Source organism: Diospyros lotus, chromosome 14 (genome assembly GCF_014633365.1).
Source record: "Diospyros lotus cultivar Yz01 chromosome 14, ASM1463336v1, whole genome shotgun sequence".
NCBI classification, from domain to species: domain Eukaryota; kingdom Viridiplantae; phylum Streptophyta; class Magnoliopsida; order Ericales; family Ebenaceae; genus Diospyros; species Diospyros lotus.
In genome coordinates this window covers 9,126,513-9,149,784 of record NC_068351.1, presented here as the reverse complement: position 1 = coordinate 9,149,784, position 23,272 = coordinate 9,126,513, and the positions used below count along the sequence as shown (strand labels likewise).

The 23,272-nt window shown below is 34.4% G+C and overlaps 1 protein-coding gene across 1 annotated transcript; it reads right to left on the bottom strand.

Moving 5' to 3' along the window:
* Positions 1 to 13,751: 13,751 nt before the first annotated feature.
* LOC127789570 (protein NRT1/ PTR FAMILY 3.1-like) lies at positions 13,752 to 19,105 on the bottom strand. The gene is made up of 5 exons (XM_052318492.1): positions 18,877 to 19,105; positions 15,890 to 16,107; positions 15,610 to 15,813; positions 15,079 to 15,434; positions 13,752 to 14,913 (listed from the first exon to the last, which is right to left on the bottom strand). Exons 1-5 carry the CDS (start codon positions 18,998 to 19,000, stop codon positions 14,013 to 14,015), a joined length of 1,803 nt encoding a protein of 600 aa, XP_052174452.1. The 5' UTR covers positions 19,001 to 19,105; the 3' UTR covers positions 13,752 to 14,012.
* Between the last annotated feature and the right edge of the window lie 4,167 nt (positions 19,106 to 23,272).

Sequence of the window (23,272 nt, the reverse complement as noted above, 5' to 3'; positions counted from 1 at the left end):
TCATTCTCTCTTTATAACTAAAACTTTATATTGAGTATTTTAATTGATGTTGCTTTCTTCCTTCAATGTCTAGGACAAAATGGTTGAGTTGCAAAACCAACCCATAGATAGTGAGAACCCAATGTCTGTAGATGACATAGTGGATAGTGTACTAGGCACTAGGTGTGGATATGTTAAGGGACTTGGGTATGGACCTAAACCTAAATCATTTAAAGCTTCAGAAACAAGGACTTATGAGTTGGAGGAGAAGCTAAAGAAGACTCAAGATGAGCTACAAACTTGTCAAACAAAGTTTGAAACAACAATAACTCAATTAGAAGGGAAATTGGATACTATGATGAGCAAATACAGCCAATTACTAGAATTTTTGGTGAGTTCAGAGACCCAACTGCCTCCTTCGATTCTATCTCCTTTAACCCCAAATCAAGGTAAGAATAAAATAACTACTTTTCTATTTACTTCATTGTTAAATAAACTTTACATGTGTCCAACTTGATCAAATTTTCATCTTACATTGCATGTTTTTATCCTTCCAACACAATTACAAATGTGATTGATTTCAAGTTCAATGAATCGCACGCAAAATCAACTGAAGGGTTGGAGAGAAGAGGTTGAAGTACATTGTGGTGGTACTTATATTGTCACATTTGAACAAATTTTGTGAAATCTACTTCGTTAATTCATAACTTTTACTAAGATACTAATTAGATGTTAATTACTTCTATATTTTTAGATGTGTCTATTGGGATTTATTTTTTGTGACAGAGATTTGATCATCATATATCAATCCATTTTGCGTGTGTAATATGATTTTAGTATTTTTAATTTCAAATTTTGGATCAATTGATAGTGAGTATAATATTTGCCAAAGAAAACATTTACAGGTTTATACAATTTGCTACAAAAATAATTTTGTCACTTATTAGATTGTGCAATTTTGGGTGACAACTTGTTTTTGTCACCAAATTAACAAGTTTAATTTATGAATTTATGACAATTAAACTTTTGCCACCTATCTACGCATACATATTTGAGTGACATTTTATTTTTTGTCACTAAATAAAGATAATATATAATTGTATGAATTTAAGACATTTTTAAATTGTCACCAATTGGTTATCCTATTATTTGACAATTTTATTAACGTTACAAAAGTCATGCCTATAATGACGAAAAGGTCTATATGTGATAAACATTTTCTATTTTTTGTGGCAAAAAAAATTATAAATAAATATATTTGATAGGTGACAATATTTATGCGTCACCAATTAACATATCGACCCAACTTATTAGTGACAAAATCAATATTTGTGACGAAAAGTAGTTGCCTTTTGCAACGATTTTTTGTGTCACCAATTACATGATATTTTGTGACGTTTTAGTTTGTGTCACCAAATCAAACTTGATCAAACTATTTAGTGACGATTTTATCTGATAGTGACGAAATATAAAAAGACTATAGTGACAATATTACCATCACTGTTATCACAGTTTTTTAGTGACGATAGGAATTGTCGTAATAAGAAACCCTATCATAGTTGTTTTATGACGATTTGAACTCTAAGATGACGCAATTTTATTGGTTTTCATGGCAAAATTACGCGTCACTAAAGGAGATGCCTTCGGTGATAACAAAAATTTCGTCACCTTTTCTTTATGCATTTGTGACAAAATATAAAAACGTCACTAATTACTTTTCCCTACGGACCTAACGTGACGATGGCTGTGACGTCAAAAAATCGTCACCAATACAGTTTTGTGACGAAATTCTAATCATACGTGACGATTTTGTTTCGCCACTAATGACCAAATTTCCTGTAGTGAATCCTTTTTTATTCTTCAAATCGGTCGACAGAAGCCCTTCCTTTGTCGACTAAGTTGTCATTTATTCTTTGAGATAGTCAACAGAATCAAGTCTCTATCAACAGAAGGACCATTCGTTGTCTACTAAGTTGTTTCTCTTAAATTGAATCAATCGACATAAGCAAAGCATCTATCGACTAAGCCTATTTTATCATTCTGGTAATTAACAAAACCCATCTCTTTGTCGACTATATAGGTCAATCTATATATATAATGGGTGACCATCCAAATTCCAAGCCCTGTAACTCCTTTTAGTTTTAAATCTCTCTATCTATCTCATCTCTCTTCTCAATCTCTCTCATGCTCTCGGCTCTCTCTCTTTCTTTCTCTCTCTCTCAATCGAGTGTTAAATCAAATCCCAACTCATGCTATCTATATTGAAGATAATCCTATGGCTAGAATGAAGAACTTCAGCAAAGACAAGGGAAAAAAAAAGGAATCGACTTTTTCGAGCCAACCACCATCTCAACCTAGACCATTGGTGTAATACCCCATGTTTAGATAAGATTGCCACGTAACTTTAATAAGTTTAGAATACTGAAAAATTGAATTGATAGCAGTTATAAGTACCGAACGACTACAGGGAATGCCTCGGAATGAAATTGTCAAAGAAAAATTATATGGTTTCGATGAGCATTTTGAGATAGAATTTATGGTATCAAAAGAAATCGGATCGGGAATAGTTTTCGGTACAGCTAAAATATAGCTGTCATTTAGGCTGTAAAACCGAATTATCATAGGGGACTCCCGAAAAATCAACGGAATCCTAGGGGGGGCTCCGATTCTATGTAAGGATCAACTCTTCAGTGGTTTCGGGATCAATCGATGACCCGATGAGGACACTGGAGAAAAATCGTCCAAATCGAGTAACTTTAAAGTTATTAATTTTGGATTTTCAGTATTGAAATGCGAATTAATTTGAGGTTTAAGGGCATACTTGCAATAAGAGAATTATTCCAGTGAAATAGAGATGGAATTTGAGGTTAAATGTGTAATTTTTATTATTATATTATAATATATAATTATACATATATATTTATATATATGCAGCACGCAACAGCCATGCCCTCTATAATCTCCTCGATCTGCAAGCGTTATGGCAATTGGAGTGTCTTCTACGCAAATAGGTAGGGGCATGGCAGTGAGGGAGCGGCCAAGGAGCTTATAAATAGCAAGCAAATAGAGGTGAGGGAAGCAGGGAGTTTGAGAGAGCAAATGGCCAAGAGCTTACGGGAGAGAGAGAGAGAGAGGGGGGGGGGGAGAGAGAGCTAGCTTGTGGGAGCTTGATCGAGAGCTCGAGAGATGGCGAGACCAATGGCTAAAGCAGCCAAAGCTGGCCGTAATGGGCGGACAGCAACCATGGACACAAGTTGCGGCCATGGCAGCTCGAGCAGGCGGAGGACGTGGCAGCAAGCGACGCAGAGAAGTCCGATCGCGGCAAGGGGCCACGCGGCTGGCTGGTGGCAGCCGGAGGAGGCCGCGATGGCGGATGGCAGTGGCGGAGGTAGGCGGCGAGTGGCCGCAGTAATGGCACACAGTGGCTGTGCGCAGGGTGCGGAAGAAGAAGAAGAAGAAGAAGAAGAAGAAGAAGAAGAGAAGGAAAAGAAGAAAGAAAAAGAAAAAAAAAAAAAGGAATAAAAAGCTGGTCCGTGGAAGCATGGAAGAAGAAGGTGAATAGGAGAAGAAGAATAAAGAAAGGAAGAAAAAAAAAGAAAAGGAAAAGAAAAAGAAAAAGAAAGAAAAGAAAAGAAAGAAAATTGGGAAAAATATCAGAAAATCCCAAAAGTTCTAGAAAAATAGGAAATTATGTTTCAAAAATATCCCGGAGATTTTGGGGAGAAAAACGGTTCAGGCAAGCATTTCAAGGATATGACACGCATACCGAGAAAATCGAATATGCTAAGTTAAGGTGAGTAAAATTTCCTAGAAAATTTCAAAAATTCAAGAATATTATTTTATGAATTTTCATAGTTATTTGAGAAAATATTTCAAAAATATTTAGTTTAGATTTATTGAGGAAAAATAGGAAGAAATAGAGAAAAAAATTAAAGAAATTATGGAAAATAAGTTTTAATATTTATTTAAATAAATGTGGTGATTAAGATGCTTTGAGCTTTAAGTTGAAGTGACTTGTGCGAATTTTGAGGTCGGCACGCAAATCGAGGTAGCCCGATAAGCTTGAGAAGGTAAGTGGTACTTCCCAATTAAAGTTAGTTTTAAGAAAAATACTTGGTTTGTAAGTGAATTATGTTCATCGAAAATGTCTTCATCATATTGACATACTCTGATATGTACCCATCACGTAGACTACATACATGACATGACTATGAAATGCATAAATACACGTTGATATCATTGATCACTCAACATTGAGGCTGTAAGGAGTACGAACTAGCACCGCTGTTTTACTAAGGGTGCACCCATACACCCCAGTTTCGAAAAAGGTGGCCGCAAAAATGGTAGGTAGCATGAGGGGTGCAGTTGACACCTACGAGGAAAGACATTGCATTCATGCACGAAATATGTTTTTTGTACCCTTACTTAGATGATTCATCATCTAACTTGGGCTTTGCCCCTGGAATATTCAAACATTCCAAATGGAGATTGTAGCAGATACAAGGATGAATGAGGCATGAAATGGCACTTAGCAGAGTGCATAATAAATGAAATGTATGTAACATAGCCCCTATATTTAAGTTCTACTACTTTAGATTCTGAACGTTTTGAGGAACGTTGAAGATATAAGAATTTATTTATGATTAATGTTAAGATATCAGGTTTCGATCTTTGCTTCCGCATTTGATATATATAATGATTCTCTTTCGAGAAAAATATTTGGAGCTTCTGGGACGGATTCGAGGTATAATGTGATTTAGCTTTAGTGTTTGAAAGAAAAAAATTTATTGTCTCAAAATTGTCTCAAGTTATAACGCGCCTAGGAAAGTGGGGCGTTACAATTAGAACTTAGACCCCATACAAGGTACAAACCCTACTATGTTACCCCATATCTTTAGCATCTGATCGTCTCCCATACAGTCTATTATGATGTCTCGGTCGACGGGTCTCCCGTACCTTACTGAAAACCATCTCTCAACCCTCTACACATGGGTCCTTAGATCCAGATCTATTACTACGAACACTGAACTGGTAGTGCTGCCATGTTACTAGGGTTCCTTGTCCTGTCTCTGCAAGTCATATCGATTGCACCATTGTCGCCATACATCATCATTTTAATCATCTTCGGTCTCTCGCTTGATCAGATCCCTTGGATCCTTGATCTTATTTTTAAAGCCACTAAATGAACCTCGAAAATACTTATCATCTGATCCTAACTCATCAGCTAGGCTATTCCACATCAAACTAATCATTCATGATTCGATCATCCTTGATAACCATCAGTTATCCTATCTTTCATTGTAAGGATTTCAACTAATGACCTCAAATCAATAGTCTCTAAGTCTCCCGGATCCATAATCATGGTTACCGAGTCAACCTTATACCCGAATCATATAATTGGATCCTAACTTCAATAGCTAAGTTAATCTGACCAGTCATTCTATCGCTTAACAAGGTTAGATCCTCAAATCCATAACCTCTGAGACTTTAACCGTCAATCCCCAAATCTCCAAATAGGGATTTCTTTCTTTATGAACCATCAGTCTCTTTTCCCCCCAAGTCTCCACTTGGGGTTCCAACTAATTGGTTCAAACAATATCAGATCCCCTTAAGTCTCCAAGTTGTTATTCCCTAAATCTCCAAATACGGTTTAGCTTTGATACCAACTGTAATGCCCCGCTTTTCTCGAACGTTAAATAACTTAGGAATTTTGAGGTATATTTTTTTTTTCAAGATAAACTCAATATAAATCATTCCCCAACAATTCCGTTCTACCTTCTTAGCATACCAAAATAGTAATCGATAAGCTCATACAGGTAATCATCATAAATGCGGAAGCAATAATTGAAACCTAATATGGTACATACTGAATTCACTTTATTCATAACATGGGAAAATCGTACCATAGTTTAACGTCATGTAGTCAATACTTAAATACATTGAAACTCATTTATCAAAGATAACAACTAAATACCTCGAATAATAATACATAACGTACTTATATCTTACAAGTCTATTCCTTAACAAAACATAAGACTAAAGAATATACATCTCTTCATGATGAAGCAATAAAACGAAACCATATGTTGAATCCGTCGAACATGTCATCATGTGCCGTCACATCTCCACCATTTCCTTGCCTAGCTATAAGTCCTATCTGGAACGTTTGAATGTTCCAGGGGTATAACCCAATTAGAAGATGAATCTTCTAGTGAGGGTTTAAAAACATGATATATGAATGCATGATGCAATAACATGAACAATCATATGCCCTAGTGTAACTTCTCTGGCCCACCAACCCGTCACAGAAACCTAAGCAGAATTCCGACCTACTTTTAGGATAATCCTAACATTGTTCCATCATTTGCCCTTGGGCAATTACGACTACACTATCAGGGTGACATGCCATCCCGACACAAGTATCGATATGCTAATAATATCATGCTGAATGAAATATCATAACCATCGATGCAACAATATATGTACAGATATGACAAGATGTGCATAAAATACATATAACTTAGCCACTTTCATGATTATCATGATCAACATAGGCAAAATTTAACATGTACAAGCTTTTGGGAAAAACCACTCATCTGAGGCCCAAAATCCAATACGTCTCGAAAAATGTGCACCACCTCAATTTGTGTGCTCGACCTCAATTTTTGTGCCAAGATCAAAATTAACACAAGTTACTTCAGTTTAAGTCTCAAGCACCCTAATCATCATATTTATTTAAATAAGTATTAAAACCTATTTTTCCTCATAATTTCTTCATATTTCTCCATTTTTCTCTCTAATATTCCAAATAAATACTTTCTTAAATAAATTCTCCATTATCTTTTCACAACAATTCATAATATTATAAGAACTTTGAAAGAAAATTTCAGAACTTACCCCAAAACTTCGTTTGCACACATAATGAGGCTAGTCGTTGCGAAAATAGAGAGAGCCGAAAGGCAAACACTAAAACTTTGAACACAAACCCCCCTTTGTTTTATTTTTCTTTAGTTTTTGAGATTTTTTCAAATTTTTTTGGCAAGGGACGCCCCTCCACTCATGGGGCCTAGCAGGCAGATGCACTGGACACGCCAGTCTTCTTCCTCGTGCAAACCGTCAGCAACTACGTCCCGCCCTGGTTTTTTAGCGATATCTCCTTCGTTTGAGCTCTGTTCCGCCTCTCGTTTGAACCTACGCCTTCATCTCTTCTTCCTTTATAGAATTATAGCTTTGAATCACTCGATCGAGACATTTTTTGACTGCTCAAACCAATTTTTCGGCGAAGCCCATTTTTTCAACGAAGCTTCGTATCTCCCTTAACTCTCAAGGAAAATTGCTCAAATTTTTCAGAAATGATCCTCTGGACATGGGGAAAAAAAGCCCCTTATTTGTTTCCCTCAATTTTTCCTTGAACTCTCAGATCTGAGAGTTTAATTTTTCACACATTTCAGCCATCTCTTAAATCCTCTATTTATAGGCAACCCGGAACCTTGCCACGCTCATGGCTGGTCAATCCAACCTCTCTGAGGCTTCAACCTACCCCAAATTAGTTCAAAAACACCACCAAACACAGATTCAATGCATCAAAATTTTGGCCAAGAAACAACCAGAAATCATGCAAAATTGGTCACTTTCGTGGCCAATGTCAGCCTAAGCTTGACCCAAGAGCATCCTAAACCACTTTTGTAAGGGCCCACTCCCGAATGTGCCCGCTAGCATAGGACATTCGAAAGGAGGTCATCACAAGGATGATATAGAACAATACCTCATAATAAACCCACACATTTATCTATTTTCACGCAGCGGAATATCAATAACTTTCGTTACAAACCAATGTTGATACATCTAGGCTCTTAGGCCATACAAACCGAATATGAGGCTCTAATGTAAAACAACAATTTAAAATCTCATCAATCTACCTCACCAAAACGCAACTAGGATCTCCGAGTTGAGTGCCTCTGTACACCACTACCCTTGGGTTGTAGTCCCACTGGACTCGCCCTTAATGACTGCTTTACCTTTACCTGGAATGGCATAAGAAGATCAAGTGAGCCACAAGGCTCAGCAAGTTCTAGTACAAAGGAGCAGTATGAAGAAAGAGAAATCATGATGACACCGAGAGAAGTGTACAACGACTTCATATCAATATTCAATTATATGAGTCGGAAATCATATCTCATAGAATTATAAATTTCAAATTTTTGTTCATGTATAATCATACAAGTGCATACATCATAAGTATAAATCCCATAGGCTCATAAGCCACGATGCAAAATATGCGTTAATCATCATATCAGTAAATCAACACATAACGTATCGAGCACAACCTGCCGGGCTATGGCCACCTCGTCCCGCGTCAAGCGCTCCTAGGGTACCCTTTATTTCCGCGCAAAATAATAAGTGCGCTAAGAACATATATATATGAGCATCATGTACATGTATGCATCATGTATGCATTTACCAGCAATGTAAAATTTAAATTCTCGTTCTCAATATACATTTAATACCATTGAAGAATGTTATGGCAAAAATTGTTATTTTTCCACCATACAATCGCTCTAATACATTAAGTAAATGTTTAATTAATATTAATAAAAATTTTCGGATGGGTACTGTAGCGGGGTACTATACGGATACGGTATGGTACTGTAGCAAGATACTGTATGAATACGGTATCATACTATAGCGAGATACTATATGGTATTGTATCGAGATACTGTATAGGTACTGTATGGTACTGTATCGAGATACTGTATTGAGATACTGTATAGGTACTGTATCAAGATACTGTATAGGTACTATATTGAGATACTGTATAGGTACTGTATGGTACTGTATTGAGATACTGTATAGGTACTGTATTGAGATACTGTATAGGTACTATATGGTACTGTAGCATCCGAATTTTTTCACACATTAACTTGATATTTTTCCACAATTTCATGGGACATTCGGGTATAGACATTAATTATCCAGACATCATTCACATATAAGATATACCAATAAATACACTACAATGAGCAATGAAGGTGAACAAACTCCCATCATAATGGAGGTGAAAAATGCCATTCACAGAATAATATTGGGGTGAATCAAACCCCTTTTGAGACATCAAATAGACTCACAATATTTAGGAATTTTATACTATGTAGATAGAAAAAATTTAATAGAGATGCTACACATGGAAGGGGAGAAAAATAAAAGAAGAAGAATAAATGATACTTGCCTGAGATGAATAAATCAAGATGAAGCACCCGCACAGAAGCTCCAATTGCCACAGAAAATTTAACAGAATAGAAGCAGTAGAGAAGAAAAAGAATGCGTATTAGATGAGGAAGAAGAAGAAGAAGAAGAAGAAGAATAGAATAAGAAGAAGAAGAAGAAGTCGGGAGGGAGAAGAAGAAAAGGAGATAAAGAGGAAGAAAAAGAAGGTGTAAAAAAAGAAGTGAAAGAAGAAAGTAGGAGTAAAAGGAAAAAGAAGAAGTAAAAGGAGGAGTGAAAGAAGAAAGGAGAAGTAAAAAAGGGAGTGAAAAACAATAAAGAAGAAGTGAAAGAAAAGGTGAAAGAAGAAAAAGAAAGGGGGGTTGGGAAGTAATGATGCGTAGATGGTGGATGTTTTTTTTTTTTTTTTTTTTGTATTGGGCTTAAGCCCAAATAAATGGCCCATCTTCTATTTCCTTAAAGGCCCAAGCCCAACTCTTAGCCCATTTGCCTTAAATAAATTGAAGCCCAACTCATTATCCCATCCATTTAATTTAAACCCATACATACAAGCCCATAGATCTATTTCAACATTAAGAATCAAATTTGCTCAACTTATATAATAACTAAAATAAGTTAATATATCATTCTAAAATTCTAAACCCAATAATGGGTCGTTACAACTTTCCTTGAGTCTTTTACCACCGAATTCGATGATGGGAGGTGGTGGTGGAAGCTTGGTTGACCATGGAAGATTTCCCTTCGTGCAATTTTTATAAAATTGCACTTTGACCCTAGCCTCTTTTCATTTTGCACTTTGGTCCGTTCCTTAAAGCCCCTGAGCTTCCCAATAGTGTCATTACGACCCACAAGTTCCATACTTTCCATTGCATCCCCGAAGATTCTGAAAAAAGTCATTTCAACCTTGCTCAGGCAAAATTAAGAAATTTCACTTAGGCCCGAATCTACGTTTTGACCATAAACCCTTTTGTTTCTTCCCGAAACTACTGAAGGGTTGTTCTATACATACTAAATATGAACCTACTTGGGGTTCCGTTGACTTCCTGGAAATCTCCTATGACAATTTGATTTTTCAACCTAAATCATAGCTGTATTATTGCTATACCGAAACTCGTTTCTAATCTGATTTCTTTCAGTGTCATAAATCATACCTCGAGATGCTTGTCAATACCATATCATTTTCATTAGACATTTAGGCTCCAGGGCATCCCCTGCAGTCAATTCGGTCACTCACAATTGTACCAAAAATTATCTTATAGCCCAAATCTTCTAAAAATTTCATTTTCGCGCGCCCCAAGATAAATTACTCTTGAGCCCTTTGCAAATTCTCGAGTATTATATAAATCCTACCCTCGAATAAAAAATTAACCACCACCAAAATAAGAAGACCCTTCCCTATGAGAGTCTCCCAAAAAGGGTAAGTTAAAAAAATAATACTCTTCTCTTTGGGAGACCTTACGAAACCTATGAAGGTTAAGCCCAAAAACTAAAAAATAAAGCATAGGAGCCAAAGTAAAGGAGAAAGCCTCACAAAAATGGCCTAAGAGACACTCTAGGATATGAAAGGTCTCGAAGACCCTCCTGACAAGCTCCCACATAGGAGAGCTAAGAAACTCCAAGAGAGTTCATGAGGTCAGGGTAATCTCATGACAAAGATGTGTAAATCTACCTCTAAAGTCTTCTTTGAAAATTGTGTAATGGATGAAAATTATCCAAATCTAAATCGATCTCAAAATATCAAAGATGATTATCACAAATCTCTCAACTCAACTATAAAAAAGTAAATCCTCATTCTTCAAAGATAAAGCACTTTAATTAAGTCATTCAAGAGCTTTGCAATTTCTTCTACCATCTTTGTCATTTGTAACAAGTGTCACAACACATTACAAGAAAAATACTATTTAGCGACGAAATTAATGACGGAAAAAAATCCGTCACTAATTAGTGACGGGCCAGTGACAGATTTGCCGTCGTAAAAATTTAGCGATGGAAAAAGCCGTCGCAAATTTAGAGACAGAATTAGCAACCAAAAGACCCGTCACTAAATATTTTTTATATTTAACGACTGAATTAGCGACGACAAAAATTCGTCGCTAAAAATAAAGAACATAAAAATTAATATACAAATCTTTTAGCGACGATTAGTTCTGTAGCTAAAATTAAAAATTACCTTATAATTTTTAGCAACGAAAGAGATCTGTCGCTAAAAGACATTAAAATTAAAATTTAAGTTTAAATTTTTTAGGCGCGGATTAATTCCGTCGCTAAAAGATTTGAAAAAAATATAAATTAATATTAAAATATTATAGCAACGGAAAATTCTGTCGCTAAAAATGAAGACATAAAATTTAAATAAATCCCCTTTTAGTGACGAAACTGTTCCGTTGCTAAAATAAATTAAAATTTTAAATTAAAAATATAAAGTAATATGAAAATCTCTCGGTGATAAAATAAAAAATTTAAAAATTAAATTATAAATTTTAGCGCTATAATACAAAAAAAATTTAATAACAAAAAATTTAACTGAGTATAAAAAATTTTAGCAACAAAACAATTTCGTTGCTAAAATAGAAGAATATTGAAATTAAAATTAAAATCTTTTAGCGATAGAATAAAATTATATTTATTATAAATAACAACGGACATGAGTTCAATAGTAGAGTAGGAAGTGCCCATTAGCGGATACATATATTTTTAATTATAATATCATAGTCTAAATTATATATTTAATTAGCTAACTAAATTTTTTACTATGCTACACTCCAATTAATTGTATAATTGGGATGAATAATTTTTTATAATATTTTTAATTTTTTTAGTGAAAAATAAAGAAGCAAGATTGCAAAGTCCTTTTTACTACTATATTCTATCTATATTGTTTTACTCATCATTTGAACAATAATATAAAATTTTATTCTTTAATCAATATTTAATGAATGAAAGGATCTTGAAATTTATCTCAAATAGCACTTTTAAAGAGATGATTGTTCACTTTGCTTTCCTCTCAAGAGACTTGTCCGAGAATTTAACTTGTTAAAAATTATTTTTAGTTTAAAGAATATATATTATTATTTTTATTTATAACATAAAAACTATTGATTATTTAAAAAATAAAAGATTAATCTTTACCACCCATTTTATAATTAAGAATAAACTTGCATATTATTGAAAAATATCAATTGCTTGTTGAACCCTGTGAATTACGTGAAAGTTGAATACTCCAAATTCGAGATTTTATTTATTATTTATATATATTATTTTATATTTATTATTGAGTATAAAATATATTTTCTCTATAAATATATATTATTTATATTTTATGATGTTTTTAAAAATATTTGAAATATTTTTTTGAAATTTTTTTAAACCCCTTCCCATTTAGCGGCAGGAAGATGCCCGTCATTGTTTAGCGACGAGCATCTTCCTATCGCTAAATCCTCCCCTTCCCATTTAACAACAAGAAGATGCCCGTCGTTAAACCCCTGAAACCCCACGCGCTCGGGGCCATCCCCCTTTGAATTTCCCCCCCTCCCCCTTTGCACTCTTTGTCTCTCCCCTCTTCACTCTCTGACTTCCCTCTCTTCCCTCTTTTCTAACCCCCTCTGCACTCCGTTCTCTTCACCTTTAATGTTTTTTTTTTTTTTGTTGGTTAGTTTAGATGAAAAATATCCATATTATTCATATTTATTACATGTATATTATTATTTATTTTATATTTATATAGTTGCATGGTATGTATAAATATTATTGTGTATAGTGTATATATTATTGATGATTTAAACAAGATAAAAAAAAATAGAAATAAAAAATTATTATGTTAATTTTTTTTCAATGAAATATTAATTATACACAAAAATAAAATAAATATACAATTTATTTGTTAAAATTATTTTTAAGTAGTTATTTATTAAATATATTATAATAATTTTAAATAAAAATCTTAATATTTAAATTTTTATTAGTTCCCATTTGTATTTTAAAATAAGAAGTATAAATATAATGTTATAAATGTTGTTGTCGAGTTAGTTATTTAGTAAATATAATTTTAAAATTAAAAATATAAATATAATATTATAAATATTGTTAGTGAATTAGTTATTTTAATTAATTAAAATAAATTATTAATTATCAAAAATTTATATATATTTATATTAAATAAATATAAAATTTTACATTCAAAATTTAATTTATAATTTTTATATATTTTATTATTATTATTATTATTATTATATATACATTTTTTTTTTAATCAACGACGAGTTATCCCGTCACTGATTCCTTCGTTAAAAGTATTCATCGCTAAATTTTAGCGATGCATTTTTTAGCGACGAATAGATGCCTGTCATTAAATTCGTTGTTAAAAAATTTAGTAACGAATTTTGATATTTTAACGACAAAATTTTTCGTCACTAAAACATTGATCGTTTGTAACAACACTAAAAAAATGTAATTATAAACTCCTTTAAATGATATTTTAATTGTCACTAGAACTCATTTTTCTTGTTAGATTGTTGCGTTCTATTTTGTGAATGTTTAAATTCTCCTTGAGCTGAAGAGAAATGCGGCTTCAAATTGTTTCATTGGATTCAGATGAAGCATACATAGACTTGTAATTCCTATGATCAGCGAAGACTTTCGCCACTAGAATAAGATTAATCTATAATGGAGAGCTTCCGGCATCGATCTTTGAATGCATCTTATTTTGCACGCCCTTTTGAAACAATTGTTTCTTCGTACTTTTCTTGAAGATCTGAAGAGAAATTACAATCAAGAAACTTTCACTAATCCCTCCCAATTTTCATTGACATCACTCATGTCTTGGATTCGATTTTAGTATCACCATCGCCGGCAAATTCGACATCCCCCTCGCCATTGATTCCAGTCATCTCTTCCACTTTCTTATAAGCATAAAACCCGGCACAAATCACATAATACACCAGATTTATGGCTTGAATCCCAGTCACAAGCCAGTAATAGTTTTCCAGCCTTCCCCTATTCAGATTCCGGTCCGGCAGCCAATTCCTCTCCTTGCCGGAATATTCATGAACGAGTGACACCACCATCGTCCCCAAGTAGTTCCCCACCGAGATCGCCACCCAGTAGAGAGCCGTGCCGGTGCTTCTCATACTTTCCGGCGACTGATCATACAGAAACTCCATGCGCCCCACCGACGTGAAAACCTCGGCCACTCCATGGAGGCAGAACTGAGGAACCAACCAAAACACGCTGATGGGTATCACTGCCTTAGGCTCGTCGAGCAAATTGTGACTCGCTGCCACTGCTTTTCTCTTGATCTCGACGAGTCCGGCAACTACGGTGGCGAGGATGTTCACCGTAAAGCCAATTCCCATTCTCTGTAAGCATGTGATGCCGGTGGGATTGCCGGTGAATCGGCGAGCGAAGGGGACGAAGAGGCGGTCGTAGAGAACTAGGCCGATGGTGACGGTGAGGACGTTGAAGATGGTGAGGCTGGCCGGGGGGATTTGGAAGGAGCGGGAGAGGTGGCGATCCATGGAGCGAGCTTGGATGATGACGAAGCTGTGCTGGTGGGAAAGCGAGGTTACGAGGAGGATTCCGGCGGCCCAGATTGGCAGCATCCGGACGATGGATTTCAACTCCTCCACTCTGTGGACAGTGGCGAGCCTCCATAGATTTGGCGAGCTTGGATCCTTCTCGTCATCTTCGGTTACAATAGCAGCTCGATCAAGCCACCTTTGGTCATTAAAGCATGTCAGTGAAATGGAAAATATTTTCTTTCTTTTGAGAGAAATTAATAAAGCAAATATATTGTAAGATACCATTAAAATTTTTCCAAAAATTTGGAGAAAAGAAAAGAAAACAAAAATCTCAACTTAATTAGTTCATGTAATATCTTACTTGAACTGGTCTGTATGCAGCAGCCTGCCATTGCAAGAAATAGCAGCGTCAAGCTCCCTGCTTTCGTACAACTGGACTGAATCTGTTGGCGTGGCTTCTTTCCTCTTCTTCACAGCTGCGACAATCACCTGAACCAGTCTGATCAATGGACTCCCCCCTGCTTTCACTTTCCTGTAAAGAGGATACCCCAAAGCAAAAACCATTACAGAGACGGCCATGGCGATGGTCGGAATTCCCAGGCCGAGGCCCCATCCCACATTGTCTTGGATGTAAACCACCACTGTAAGAGAAGTCAGCGACGCCATTTCCATAAAAAAGTAGTACCAGTTGAAGAAATTCCATCCCCGAGCCTCAACCTTGTTGAAGATCATAATCCAAATTAATTAGAATTTGTCGGTTATATTTTTTATATTCTTAGTTAATTAGGTTTATCTAGCTAGACTTAAGTTTAGTTTATATATCGTTGTAACCAATCTTGATATCAGATTTTTTCTTTTTCTTTTTTTATATATTTTGTTCTTAGCTACAAACCTTTGTTTTGGTCATGTCGAATTGATCAGCGGCAAAGGTTACCACGCATGGACGGATGCCGCCGGAGCCCAGCGACGAAAGAAGCAAAGAGATGTAGAGAGGAGACAGCTGCAGGGTGGAGGCCTCCTTGCAGTTCACTTGAGTTGGGCATGGCGGAGGCCGGAGATTAGGCAGTGTCGCCGATATTGTGATGCTCACCAGTCCCTGCGGCGAAACGTCATCAAGCAAAAATTATCTAAATGGCATTGATTTTAGTGAAATTAATTATCAGAAGCATCACCAGTTCATATATGATACAGCCAACGAGGATGGTCAAGAAGCGTCCGGCGAAGGAGTCGGCGATGAGAGCTCCGATGAGGGGGGTGAAACCGGAGGTGGCAGCAAAGTAACTGAGAGTGTTGGAAGCCTTGACCATGGGCAGGTTGAGTTGTCCGGTCAGGTACGATATCAAGTTCGCATGCGAACCGCTCGATGCAAATCTATCGCATATCTCATTTGCTGAAACATGACAAATTGACAAATACAATCGACTTATATATATATATATATATCAGATAAACATTTTTATCCCATTATTTGAGGTAATTAAGTTATATATCAAACAGGTAAATTGATACCACCTTAATTCATTTTAAAAAATTTATAATTAAATTAATTGAGTAAATTTTAAAGTTTAATTAGACATGTAAGGCTATATATAAGTGTTGAAAGTTGAAGAAATATATCATCTAACTTCTCCTAAATTTTAGTCAATTAATTAGTCACTTATATTCATTATATATTTTATATTATGTAAAATCCTTATAACCATATCATATGTATTATGTACATCCCTCCTGCTAAATTTTTCAAATATTTTCTATTAAATTTGGGTAAATTTTACATATTACTTATATGAGATTTGTTTAAATTGTACTGATGAAGATGATGATGACTTGTGTGTTTTTAAAAAATTAATTTCTTTAAAATTCATAAAATGTCTTGTCTTTCCCACTCTCTACGTACGCTCTCTTATAAAACAAAAAACAAATAAATAAGGAAAGCAAATTTCGTTGAAAGTTGAAACCCACTGCATAAAGGATTCCATGATCAGAGAAAGGTAGGCAGAGTGTTCTGATCAAATTTGGGGTTCTTCAAATGATCTTTGACAAAATTCAAATCCAGAAATATCAGGTTCGAAACTTTTTGAACCGAGACCCAAGTTTTGGGTGTCGTCGGCAACTGTTTAGAGAGAGAAAGAAACCCAAAGATCTTTGAAAAGGTTCTTCAACTAGATCTAGGTTTTATATATTTGATGAATATCCTTTCGACTTCTTCTTCAAAAAGGTTCTTCAAACCCAAATATTTGGGTTCGAAACTTTTCAAACTGAGAACTAAGTTCTTCGAACTAAGATTTTTGGGCTCGCCAATGATGCTTCAGAGAAAGAGAGAGAGAGTTATCGTTGGGCATTCCTTTACCATTGTCTCCACAACCGACGCATCATCATCATCTATCTCCACCATTATCACATCGCACAGCCATCGCCATTGGTTGGAAATAGGGAAGAAACCCCATCGCTGACAAACGACGATGGGAAGAAACCCAAAAATCCCAAGAACACTAATGGGACGAACAACAATGGGAAGAAACCCAAAAATCCCAAGAACCCCATTGCATAGTGCGTAATAGAAAGAAACCCCATCGCCGACAACCGACAACTCATCACCAGTTGTCGACAGCATGGGACTCTGAAGAATTAAGAAATTGAGGATAAGCAAAGAGGAGAAAGAAAGGGTAGAGAAGAAGAGAGAGAAAGGGAGAAAATATATTTAAATATAAAGACAAAATAATCATTTTGGTTTGATCTGTTAATAGTAAATGAGACATACGCTATTTTTAAAAACACAATAATAATGGTTGATATGATTTAATCAAAACTATTGTGTGAAATTTATTCATTAAACTTATTTTTTACTAAATATTTTTTTCTATTCCACTCAATTTCCTCAAAATCAAATAAAAGATTTTTTTCTTTTTTCAATTATATAAAATTATATTTGATGTGCGATATTAATTAGTACCGTATAACAAAATATTTAATAAAAGGCTTTAATAAAATCTTGATGATAAAGCAAGTATGAATTGATCTCTAGACCTCAATTATCATTTGCTAAGTTCTCTGGATCTCAATTTGCTCTATAATAATTAAATTGAAATTGGGCCGGGGTTGAAAAATTTTAAACACCAATAACTTAAAAGATCTGAATAGATAATGATATTTTTTAAAATAGAGATTGAGAAATTTATTGAATTTTCCAAACTCAGCTAATGTGTCGATGTCTCATTAATAAATTAAATATCAATCAGTAAAATTTAAAATTTACTAAATTCCCAATAAATTTGAGAATTGATTAGGTTCCTCAACTTTATTTTATTTTTTTAAAAAAATAAAATTAGGATTGTTCCTCGAATGTCGTGATTAATAATATCCAACCATGGCCGGGACAACGGTGAAAATGCTAGGGAGACTGGTTGTTGGCAGACAATTTATTTATAAAACTATCAAGGATTAGATAAGCTTTCAATTCCCTAAGTTTTTATTTAGAATAATCTTAGAATCGTAATTGATGATATCGTCACAATCATAAGACGTCTTTTTATTGAAAGAAATTAAGGAGATAACACATCCTCTGATAAACATAACACATTATTGATTATACCTAATTTTATTCTTTTGTTTATAAAATAATATAAAAGTGTTGTGTTAAATATGATCATAATTAAAACAATAGAAGGTTGTTGTGTTAGATAGTTGACGGTTAATTAAATTTTTAATATGTGTGTGTTCTTTTAATGAGGTCTATTATTTGTCTCAAACTTGATGTTAGTATCAGTCTATGTAGTGTTTAAAGTCCGAATCACTAACCATTCACAAAGCAAATTTAGTGAAGCAACAATTAATATCACAGTGATAGGGGGGGAAGTTGATATCATCATAGAATTAAAAAACAAAAGACACTAAATAGAAAGAGAGACTTAAAATCCGAATTCACATTGGGAAAATCCATCCTTGGCATAAAACGAAAATGGAGTCAACTTGCATGTATGAGAGATCCCCTTATATATTCAACTAATATTTCTGGATCGTAATTCTGAAACTCGATTATCAAGGCATCTATGTGTGTGTGTGTGTGTGTGTGTGTGAATATATATATGGCAACTTGAGACGAAGAATGAACAATAATGAGCAACTCGAGAGCAATAAGAAGATGAAAACGCGAACTCACCGAGGATAAATGGCATTGTTTTGATCCCTCCGAGCCGCTGCTTCTTCTTCTTGCGGTTGTTGCTGTTTATAATCTCCTTCTCTTCTTCTCCATGAATATGATCATCAGTCATCTTCTTCTCCATCTTGCAGCAGGGCGAGAGAATATCAAAGCACTTGATGATCTTCTTCTTCTTCTTCTTCTTAATTCTCCATCTTCTTCTGGTCCATAAATGGCCCAACCCAGTGGCAGTGAGCGATATGAAAATGAAGAGAATCAGTGGGGCCTGGGAATTGACTTCATTGGTCCGTGACGCGTAGCCTTATGTCATCTGCGTTGTATTGAGATCTTAATTTGTTTTGCCTTGTCTCTTGTGATCTCTGTTTGAAGAAGTTAATCAGCCGGTGCTGATTTCAAAGGCCACTGCCAATTTTGGCTCGTTTTTATCGATCTATGATATATATGAGAATCTTCAGAAAGTTTCAAGTGAAAAAGGACAAAATATAATATATATATATATATATTGTAAAGAAATATCACTAGCTGGCAGCTGGGTTTCACCCTCTTTCACTTTTTGGTTTCACTCTTCTCTCATCACGTATTCAATTTACACTGATTCAGTACAGTAGACCAAAAATATACATATCCATCAATTTAGGTGCATATGCCAATTAAAAGAAGGATAGAGGAGAGAAAAACAGAAGAAAAGAAAAAGAAAGAAAAGAGATTTACAAACTAGGCCAACAACTTAGGGCAACAAGATGGGCTTCTAGCTAGGTGGAGAAGCGCCACCATACGGCGGCAAATGCGGTACCGGTGAGGGTGGAGGCTACACGGACTTCTTCTAGTTCTAGAGAAGGGTCGGAATTAGAGCAGATTTTTGGCGTCCCAATAAGGGTCGAAAATATTCTATTATAGTTAGGCTATTCAAATTAACTCTCATTCGAGCTTTTGACGGTTCATGCTTAATTCTAACTATACATTAAAGCCACTTTGAATTTTGTAAGATTTTATTCTTTAATAATCACCCCCATTCTTTCACTTCCATGTAAGGACGAATTGATTTATATCTTATCTTTGGAGACAAGGCTAAGTGAAGACCATAGTCTCAATAAGAAACATGGGCATTATATTCTATCAATTCTTTTATCTTACTATAGAAGATAAGGCTTTGTCTAGCGATAGAAGAATATTTTTTTAATTTTCTATTTAATAACTGAATCTCTCGTGAACAAATGGAAAACTCAATTTTTAATCTTTAACTTTATATTATAAATTAGAAAATATTGTTTTCTAACATTTTTAGAAATGATTACTATTATTTTTCAAAATCTAAAATATTATATTATATGAATAAAAATATTTTTAATCTGGACTACACTTGTTTTTTTTTTTTTTTGCGATCTGAGTTATAAAATATTTTAAATATTAATTCCTTAAATAAAGTGTATTCTTATAAAGATTTGTGAGAGACATTTAAACTATTTTATAGTTCGAACTGTAAAAAAGCAAGGGTAGTTCGAACTGAAAATAGGCAATCTCATAATATATTTAGTTATAAAATAAATATTTAAAATTAAAAAATATTTTCTATAGCTGAAGGTAAACATGGCCACGGTTCATGAACCGCCGGTTCCGGTTCATGAACCGCCGGTTCCGATTCAAGAAATCTTTGAACCTGAACCGAACCGCCCAAGGGCGGTTTGGGACGGTTTGGTTCCGGTTCCGGTTCGGTCAACGGTTCCGATTCCGGTTCAAACCGAATTTTTTTAATTTTTTTTAAATATTGTTGTATTCAATCCAACCTTGAGCGGGTGCTTTGTTTGCAAATGTCGGGCGAAAGTACCATATCCACCTCCTTGCTTGAATTTGTATACCTAATTACAATAATTACAAGATACATCAAATTTACCATCTCCTTTTGGTGTTTTCTTGAAATGAATTTTAAAAATATCAGAAGTAGAAATTTTTCCACCTCCCTTTTGTTGAGTTTCACTCTCTTGTGTTTGAAAATTTTGAGTTTCAAACTCAACATTTTCAACATTTTCAAAATTTCTACCTTCACTTGCCATTTTTTTGAAAAAAGTATGATAATAAAAAAATATAATAATGATAAAATAATATAGTAACAAGTAATAAATAATTAACAATATAATTGAATAAATTGATAAATAACAAAATGAGAAGATTGAAGAAATTGAAATTGAAATATTAAATGAGAGACAAAATTGAGAGAATAATAGCTTGAGACTTGAGAGAGAGAGAGAGAGAGAGAGAGAGAAAGTGTGAAAAATGAGTGGGGGAGGGAGGGGTATATATAGATAGGAATTATAAAATTAAAAAAAAATTAATAAAATTGGAATTGGACCGTTGGCTGCCAACGGTCCAATTTTGGACCGTTGGGGGGGGGGGGGGAGAGGTGCTGCACGGGGGGGGAGGGGGGGGTGGTGGGGGGGGGAGGGGGGTTGTTCCGGTTCCGCGGAACCGGAACCGGCAGTTCCGGTTCCGGTTCCGCGGAACCGGCGGTTCCGGTTCCCCGGAACCTTGAACCGGAACCGGACTGAATTTCGCCGGTTCAGTCAGGTTCCGGTTCCGGTTCCGGTTCCGCCGGTTCCGGGTCTGGTTCCGGCCGGTCCGATTCCGGTTCGAACCGCCGGTCCGGTTCAATTTTGGCCATGACTAGCTGATGGGCCCTAATATGGCTTAAAATTCTATAATGGATGTTATTTTTCTCCAAATTTTCAATTTTGTTGTTGATCATGGTTGCATTAAATAATAAGATATCCAATATTAGCAATGCGGCGAATCCATATTTTTATTCTTATATTTTTATATTTTTTTTATGTGATCACCTAAAATTTTTATTATTTTGATTATATCCTTATATCTATATTTTTAAATTAATTTAACTCTTATACTTTGACATTTTTCTCGTGCAGCATTACGAACTTTTCATTATTTCAATTGCACTCATTTACTAACATTTTCGAATCAATTTAACATTATACTTTGACTTATAAAAAAAAAGTTAAATTGACTTATCTTACTTAACTTCTTTTTTTGGTAAATTATATGAAACCCCCTACATTTATGGTCATGTGCAACTTACCCCATGTGTTTTCAATTGTATCAAAAAATCTCTTATACTTTCAAAATGTTGCAATCAGCCATAATCTATTGTTATTTTACATAATTTTGTGCATTCTACTGGTTGATTAATGCAAAATTATGTATTTTTTTGATATATTGAAATTCTATATGTAGAATTATATATTTTGTATGTAGATTATTGTACAAAATTATGTAAAATAACAAGATTGTGGCTGATTGCAACATTTTGAAAATGTGAGGGATTTTTTTTATGCAATCAAAAGCACATGGGGTAAGTTGCACATGACCCTAAATGTAGAGAAGTTTCATATAATCTACCAATTTTTTTAAAAAGTTAAAATATAAAGATTAAATTGAATAAAAAATGTAGGTAATTGAAACAATAAAAAGTTCATATTGCCACACAAAAAAAAATCAAAATATAGACATTAAATGGACTAAAAAATGCTGGTCTAATGGTATAATTAAAACAACAAAAAATTCAAATAACAACCAAAAAAAAGGTAAAATTATATGAATAAAAATATGAATCTAACCATTAGCAACACAAAACAAACACACTAGTGGTAAACTCGCATTATGCAATTTTATTTTTTTTTTTTTGTTCTTTATATTGTTTTTTGTTATTAGAAACAAAACTAATGCAGAAATTTTAAAAAAGAAAATAATTCAAATTGTTCAACTAATGAGGATTTTTATCATATATCTCTATGTAACATTCAACAATTAAAATTTCTCTTTGAAAGCATTATCTGAATAATTTTGTTTAAATTAATTTGGCTAATTAGAAAAGGTGTAACCCCAATAATTTTTTTCTTGTAGGGTTTTCATTTCTCACTTAATGCTACACTACAACATTACACGTAGTTTTATATGAAATTGTTTTCCCATTTTATTATTGAACTATATATATAATATGCTTCCGCTTCCACCCATCCTTTTTTTTTTTTTTTAAATGTTTGAACAGCACTTACATAGTCTTCTCACCACACTCTGATTTGATACGATCGAGACTCTAGCTCCACGCTTATCCTTTACTCTTTATATATGTTAAAATCCAATACATAAAACAGAGAAAAAGAAACAAAAGTTGCAGCAAAGCAAAGCAAAGGGAAATCAAAACAAATGAAAAGAATACAGAAGATGTGTATATAAACGAAAAAGAGGAACCTGAAATGGAATGGAATCGCAAGAGAGAGAGAGAGAGAGAGAGAGAGAGAGCATAGTAATAGCTTTTACCGAGGAGGTAAGGTAAGGTGAGGGGAGGGGAGCCGCAGATACTAGTGATATATGGAATGGGGAGAAT